Source organism: Helianthus annuus, chromosome 7, assembly GCF_002127325.2.
Source record: "Helianthus annuus cultivar XRQ/B chromosome 7, HanXRQr2.0-SUNRISE, whole genome shotgun sequence".
NCBI lineage: Eukaryota > Viridiplantae > Streptophyta > Magnoliopsida > Asterales > Asteraceae > Helianthus > Helianthus annuus.
Window position 1 is genome coordinate 67,959,750 of NC_035439.2, and position 8,347 is coordinate 67,968,096.

At 38.7% G+C, this 8,347-nt stretch overlaps 1 protein-coding gene across 1 annotated transcript; it reads left to right on the forward strand.

The window, feature by feature from the left end:
* The first annotated feature begins 4,528 nt into the window (after positions 1 to 4,528).
* LOC110887641 (swi5-dependent recombination DNA repair protein 1 homolog) lies at positions 4,529 to 5,755 on the forward strand. Its single transcript, XM_022135219.1, has 2 exons — positions 4,529 to 5,529; positions 5,614 to 5,755. Exons 1-2 carry the CDS (start codon positions 4,529 to 4,531, stop codon positions 5,753 to 5,755), a joined length of 1,143 nt encoding a protein of 380 aa, XP_021990911.1.
* The last annotated feature ends 2,592 nt before the right edge of the window (positions 5,756 to 8,347 follow it).

An 8,347-nucleotide genomic window follows, 5' to 3' on the forward strand; every position in this document is an offset into this window, starting at 1 on the left:
ATAAATAACTGGAGATACCTTTGTTACCTGAACTTCCCTGATGTAGTGATTGTACCTGGTTGCTTGATGACATGTGTTTGACCAAATATGTTAATCTATATTTGGTTTTCCTTTTGTAGTACTAACCCGTGGACTCTTTAAGTGTTTTTAGATTTATACTCTTTTCTTTTGATTTCAAAAGTTTTGAGATAACCACACTATTGAGTTTTTGTGATTTTTCTTATTTCTCCTTTTACCCTTTCCATAGATAAATGTTGTAACAATTACTGGAAGATTTTTAAGGAAGTAATAATCCATCCAGAATCATTTTTAGCAATGTTTTGAGAGTTTTGGTCATTTTTGCACATGCTTATGCCAAATTTCACATTCCTCATGATCTGGTTTTTCTAAACGTCAACAAATAACCTTTGTAGGATTTCACCCTTTTTTTCTCACAGAGATTTGGGTTAATTTCAAACTCTTTACAACACTGATATTTCACTACCATAGTTTTGAGTTGATCCACGGTTATGTCTGATGCAAATTTTTGAGACTACTGATTTTTTATCTTAATTTTAAGCAATTTTGTTTTTGACTTTTGAAGGTGTTTCAAAATTGTTGTTCACATATAAAATCTTGTTCCTAAGGTTTTGTTCATCTTCTCACATGTTACCAAGGGCATAAATGCCATTTTTCTGAACATAGGTCTTTAATGACTTGAGATGAGACCTTAACAACAGTCAATCATGGAACCAACATAGTTTTCATCATAAACACCGAAGTATCATAGATATGTGAATGACTATACCCAATCCGAATTTATTAGATATTTTAGTAGATCTAACACTCTTCGGTGGTTTATATCAACTATCAGTGTTATATGAAACTTATGTGAAAAATAACATCTTGGTTATTTTACAAAAGTTTTTGAATAATCAACTTTGAATGTGATTACCCTTTACCTCTGTTTTTCAACAATTACGATCAACCTTAGTATCAATGAATTTTGAGCTGAACTGTTACGTCAAATTGATTGCTAAATCGAATTTGACTGTCCAAGCTCTGATACCAATTGTTAGGATCATGGGGCACTTAGATTGTGTTTGTTTGATAATGATGAATAATGAATGATCATAAAACAGAGATTAGATGCAGCGGAAATGAAAACAAACTTTATAACACAATCAAGGAGAAACAATTTTGTAATAAACATATGTTTTGCATCAAGTCATAAGATTACAAATATTCAAATGATTACACATGCTTACATACAAAACTCCCCCTCAGCCTGATCACTATGGTTGATCGTACAAGATGAAAGGAGATGAGCTAAAAGCTCGAAAACTCAAATAGAACAGTAAAAGTACTGTTCTATTTATAGTACAGACCAAACCACTGAGAATCTAAGCTGACGTCACCAAGACAGCGACATGTAACAACCTAACAAACTCTAAACACTGATATACTAAAACACTGTTACATAGAGACACTGATATATACAAACTACTGATGTTGAATCTGCTGTTGAGACTGAACCACTGTTATAGATGAGAAGTGGTTCACCTTGGGTTGATCAGGCCTTTGGTTATATCAGTGCTTGTCTTCAACAGGGCTTGTCTTCGTCAGCACTTTGGTCTACAAACAGTGGATGGTCTTCACCAGTTGCTGTGTTTAGCAGTCTTTGTCAGCAACAGTTGTTAGGCAGAACAGTGCTTATGTTTAGGAGATTGTTACATCCACTGTCATAGGAGGGAACTAATATAGGCAATGTTTATTGTGGATCAACTGTTGGGATCAAGTTTTGGCTTTCCTATCATCTTTTCTTTTCAGGCTTGATTGCATGACCCAACAAAAGGACTCATACATGCGCATGATTCCTAGCACGTATGAGATCCATCTTAACACAGGAGTCTTGCGCACGGAGGAAAAATGGCTATGTATATGTCCATTCGTAAAAGGAGAGCAAGTGATCACGAAGTGCTGCCAAAAATATATACAATCAAGTATTATTTGGAACCTAAGCATTACATAGCATTGTCAATTGAATTTCACGCTCTTAATGATGCTATAGATATTCGTTGTGCATATTTTCAAGTCTAATCAAGTCAATTGCACCACCAAACCATTCTTACATAACCCAACAATCTCCCCCTAGATTTGCTGATGCCAAAATCACTCTTATTTAGCTTGTCTTTTATACTCTTATTTGATGGAGCCCTTCAGTCTTTCCCTGATCATGCCTTTGATTTCATGTTCAAGATTCAGAGCTTGATCACCATCAGCATCTCTTTCCATTTCAAGATCAAGAATGAACTTAATGTCTTTTGGGCTTAGACTCAAGACTGCATACTTATCCACCTAGGTTCTAGAGCCATCTTCTCTAAAGATCTCCACATCAGTTGAGTCCTTGATTGCTTTCCATGTCACAATCATTAGGTTAGGTAGGATGTGAGGTAAGTCTAAGACCTCAGTGGGAGCCACTGATTGAAGTGGTAGATCTTGTGGATCTTCTTCAAGTGCTATTGTGTAAGTACCAGCTCTTTGATCTTCAATTGTTCTTCATCTAGACCAATAATCCATCTGGCATGACCATGTTTTTTTTAAGTTATTCAAGTAATTCTCCATGATCTTTGGATTGTAAGAGAAGATTTCCTAGGGTTTAAATGGAACAACAATAGACTCCTTTTCAACAAGGTAGATCTCTATATTCTCCTAGTTTAGTCTTGGTGGATATTTGTTAGGGTTCTCTTTCTTACATCCAAGTAGTGCATGTACTCTTTTGACAAAGTGGACTCCTTCCACCTTACAACTTAACTTTTGGGAGCCCAGTCCATAAGGATTAGCTTCTGCTTCATCTTGAAGGTCTTTGTAGCATCTTCTGGAATTGGTTGTCTTTTACTACCAAGCTCCCAATTTGGATGGGTGACCTTGATGCTTGGATCACCTAACATCTTCTTTACTCTGGCAACTTCTGCCAAAACTTTTTATACATCCCAGTTTTGAAATACATAAGTTTTTTCATAGAATAAGGAGCATTCTTTTTAAGCCATTCTATGCTTTCTTGTTTAGAGATATTAGCCACTAAAGGATTCCTGAATGGAGGTATTTAAGAGATCTTTTGGGATTCTTGGAACATGTGTTGCTCATAAGCTCTAATTTACCTTATTCTCCTGTCCATGATATATTGGGCCTATCTATAAGTCATTTTGCCATGATTTTCATTTAATTCCTTGATGGCTTCCTCTTCTATCTTCGTTGTATTTTCTTCATAATTCAACTTGTTTTTAGTCATCAATAGTGGCAACTGCTGGAGTGATTTGATGAAGTTTGGAGATGGAGGAGGTCCTTCTACAAGTTTCTTAGTGAAAACAACTGTCGATACAGGCTTTGTTGTTGATGTTGATTGGGAATCTTTAGGATCACTGATACGTGGTCGAAAACCGGTGCTTGTAATTGTTTAATTTGATGTTTTTACGCAAGTTTTAATCTCGAATAGCCTACTTTTGATTAGATACTTGTTTTGCAGGTCTAGCAGAGTTTAAGGAGCTTTTCGGGAGCTTTACGGGTCACCGGAGCGAAAACGGAACCACCGGGACGCGAAAGGGGTCAACCGGGCTTGAGGAATGAAGAAAACAGAAAGTCAAAGTTCTGGGGGCCGTCGCCGACGACCATATGGTCCGTCGCCGACGGGTTGTGCAAGTTGCCGTCGCTGAAATTGTCCGTAGACAGCTAGTTTGGCCGTCGGCCATTTCAGGAAATCCATGAGGCGTCGCTGACGGAGCTTTAGGCCGTCGGGGACAGCCTCCCAATGTTACCGACGCGTGATTATGACCCATTTGATGGTGTTGACTGATTAAAAAGGTTTTTGACTATTCAATTCGGGAGTTACACTTCTTTTTGGAGTTTGAAATCATTCTTGGAGCCATCGAACACAATCTATCACCTACCATTCACCTATCCATCATCTCTAACATCCGAATCATCATCCGAATCACAATCAAGAACCCTAATTCATCACCATTCCATTCATCTCTCAACCCACCATCACCAACCATCCACAACCCTAATCATTCATCCAATCATCCATCTTCAAGCTTCAAGATGACCCAATTCAAGTCTCGTGCATTCGTTGATCGTGCCATTTCCACCATGAGCGGCAAATTTCTTGGAGGTTTCACCCCGGTGTAGGTTATTGTAAGTCTAGGGTTTGAACAATGATTTAGTTTGGTTTTGTGACAACTTGATTTGTATTTGAATTGATTGACAATTGTCTTGCATTTGAACAATATTTGTGAATTGTCGAGTGAGTTATGAAATTTGACTTTGCAAAACAAGTTTGTGCAATTATGCCTTGTCTTCAATAGGTTTTACTTGTCCGAAGTAACGAAGTGCATTGTGGTCCGTTGTTTATGACGTTGATAGCAATTGGCACCTAAGCTTTGATGATAGAATTCAGGAAGCTACAAAACAAGAGAAGTTGTTGAGAAAGAGAAAGAGACAGGAAAAGGACGATGATGATGCTTACGTTCCTTCACCAGAACATGTCTCCATGTCACAATCTCCTCCAGGTGGTAGAAAGAAAGCTGGAGCTCGAAAGAAAGTAGTTTCTCCAAAGATTCGCAAAGTTACACCAAAGATTAAAATGCAGAAGATTGTGCTAAAGAAGAAGACAACCAAAGAAACCAAGAAACCACCTACACCACCACCTGAACCAACACCACCACAATCACCAGTCCAATCACCACCCCGACAATCTACACCACCACAACAATCCTCACCACCGAAACAACCAACACCACCAAGACAACCATCACCTTTACATCATTCACCTCCACCACAACAAACCTTACTCACCTCACAAGAAATCTTTCAGGCACCTCCACTCACCCAAGGTCAACTAACACCTGGTTTTGCGGGGTACCGAAATTTCCCAAATATTCCTTCAAATTTGAATGTGAGCCTTGATGATGTTGGAGATTTTTATTTTGCAAACACTTCACAAGTAAAGAATGTTGAAATGAAGGTTGATGAAGTGATTGCTGAGAACAAGAAACTAGCCGCTGAAAACAAGAAAGTTGCAGATCGTGAAAGAATTCTTGAAATGCGTGTAAAGAGATTGGAGGGTGATAACAAAGAGCTGTTGAAGAAAATTGACAGTGATCAATCTGAGATAAAAATCTTGAAAGTGAGAGTTGCTGAGCTGGAAGAAGAAAAAGCTCGACGTGATGAACAAAATGAATACTTCAAGTTGAAGAACAAAGAGCTTGAAGCAGCTAAAGCGTTCAGAGATCACGAGTTCTATATGCTGAATAAAGTTGTTGAAAGCATGCTCGGAACGTCTGTAGAGCAAAAGTTTGAAGAACTACAAGTTGAAGAGCTCAGAGCAGAACGTCAAGCTAAAATAGATGAGCAAATGAAAGAAAAAGGTAAAGGCGTTGAAGGAAGTTCTGCAGTGTCAGAGAGATCGATTGTTCCTTCAATGGTTGTTGAAAATCCCGAGCCTATCTCTGCTGTTTCTGGTCTTTTTGAGGATTATAATCCTATGGATGAGTTGATTGGAGATAGTGATGAAGATGATGAGGAGGAGGGTGAAGAGGAAGATGAAAAAGATGAGAAAGTTTATTCTGCGAGCAGTCATGGTTCTGGTAAAGACGATGATGACGATGATGCTCAGGGTGGTACAAGGTTGAAAGTTATTGAGGCTTCTACTGAAAAGAATGTTGATGATTTGATGAATGATTCCGTGAACGAAGAATCAGGGGGAGCTGATAGATAGGGGGAGTCAGGTGATGTACAGAATGTTCAACAAGCTCAGAAGTTGATTCTGAGATTGGATACTTATCGTGAAGAAGGAGAGCATTTCCATACTTACACGTTGGAAGCAATTAAAGAAATGACTCGCATGGTGAATCCTGACTTTAAGTTCGATTTTGAAGAAGAAATGAACGCCGAGTTTGAAGAAGAGTTGAATGCCTTTGACATAAATCAGCAGTCTGAGTATGAGTATCGATATGTTGAAGAGGCTGACTTGTATGATAGAGTTGAAGTCGAAGACTGGACAGATGATGAAAGCGTTAATGAAGACACCTCACAGTTGCCAACGTTGATGGAATTCTTTACTGAGGAGAATCGTGATGAGTTGCGAAGAAAGGTAGCTAAAATTTTGAAAGACAAAAACTTTGACGGCACTCAAAAAGATATGGCAAAGGAAGAACGAAAGAAATGGTTCAAAGTTAGTCAGGAGAGGAAGTTCAAACGGCCTTTGAAGTACTATCAACATGATAGAAGTGTATCTCTCGGAGACATTATTAGCTGGGGTTTCTGCCGCAAATTAATGCGTATGCAATCAGAAGAGAATGCGGTGTTCAGTATTTTGAAAAGTTACATGATATTATGTCACTTCCATGGTGGGATGTGGATGAATTGTCAAAGGTTAGAACTTTGGGATATCCTGTCAGGAAGAACGACATTGCTATGTGGGGATTGATAAAGTTCGAGGCTTTAAGAGACTTCAAACACTGGAAGCCACGCTATACGAAGAGAGTTACGAGGAGAGATCCAGTGACAGGTGTTGAAGAGACGATACTGAATGTGAAAAAGCCTAAAACGATGAAGACTATACCAGTGCCAACAATGGAGCAAGAGTTTTACAAAGGCTTCATGGGCTGGGTTTATAGTTGTATTTCTACTGAAGCAGTGATTACTTACAGAGCAGGTGGATAATTGAGAGAGATTCAAGTTTATGATCCTATGTGGCTTGTGAATTGCTCTGCAAAGGATATCGAATGTCTTTTCATCAATAAGATTCATTATCAGCCAGAGGACAGAGAGCAGGCCATGCAATTTTAGCGAGTTGCGACCCTTTGCTTTCAGAAAAGTATCAACTCTGAAAGTAAATGGAAGTCTTCATGGTGGTCGCTCGAAGAGAAAGTCAAAAGGAAAGCTGCTCGTGAACGTCAAAAGCTTGATGAGAACAGAGGCAAATGGATGCACATTCAAGCTGAAGAGGATAAGAAGAGAAAGAAAGAGAACGACATGATAAGGAATGCACTTAGGAGGAAGCCTAAGCAGCACGAAGAAAAGTTCAAGTCGTTGTGAAGACCCGAAGACCAAGACTGAAGACTGCGGCTGTATCCAAGGGGGAGTTTGTTGGTGCACGAATGTCTAAAGCCTGCGTCTTAGTCTTAGTTGATCAATGTATAGGGTCTAGATGGGTTAATTATGTAATGTATAGGGGGTTGAAGTGTAAATGTTTGATTTTCATGTTATGATTTCGCTTTTATGAACATGTGCCATATGAGCGAAATTCCAAGATGATGATTTCGCTCATAGTGACATGGTCACATAAGCGAAACCTTCCCCCTATAAATAGTTTTGTTGTTTTCTCATTTGTAACGTTCATGTCTCCCGTGTAGCCGAACTGCTGCTCGTGTATTTTGTGAAAGATCAATGAGAAAACTGTTTTAAAGTGATCTACTTCTGTTTCTACTCCATTTCTGCTTTGATTCATGTCGATTTTGTATTTCCGCTGCATTTTCGTAGTTGCTAGCTCTGATTGACTCACTCGACTGTCAATAACGGTCCTACAAATTCCGTTAATAACATATTCAAGTGAATCAAATTTAAAAAGTGTAAGAACCCTAGGATTGCAAATACCGAACCGGGTGTGAGCCTTGTTTTCTCTATATTGCTTAAACTCTTAATTACATTTTTGCAATTGTTAATTGTTAGTAATCAATCAAACCACTCATTTTAGTAATTTTAATTCACATCTTTCAATCAAACAAAAATACAAAAATATATCTTAGCAAGCTTCATAATAGTGACAACCTTCATAATTCAATCAAATCCATACACAAACCACATACTCTTCGTGGTTCGACCCCTCACTACCACTAGCTACTTGTTAAGGGTAATTTGGGTATATAAATATTATCTTTGAACGGAGCACGACACTCCAATCAAATTTTGGCGCCGTTGTCGGGGAGTGCGTGCGCTTTGTGTTTGGATATTGCTTGAATTCACGTGAATATCTGTTTCATTTGCTTAGCTTTCTTTTTGTACTTGTCTTTTTCCTTGTTACGCGGGTGTGTTACTTGTGTAGGTGACAGGTAGTGTATGCATACGCGGAACTCCGGGAGGACTTCACCTTTAGTCTACGAACCGGAAATCGAAATAGTAGCAAGAAGAAACCTAGCAAGCCGGTTAGAGGCAACACTTGCTTCTAATCAAACCAACCAAACACCACAACTCACACCAACCATTGAAACCGATTCAATGGGGAACCAAAACTCCAACCAAAACCAGAACCAATATCAATACCGAAGCAACTTCAATCCTGCCCAAAACATCCAACCTATACCTCAAG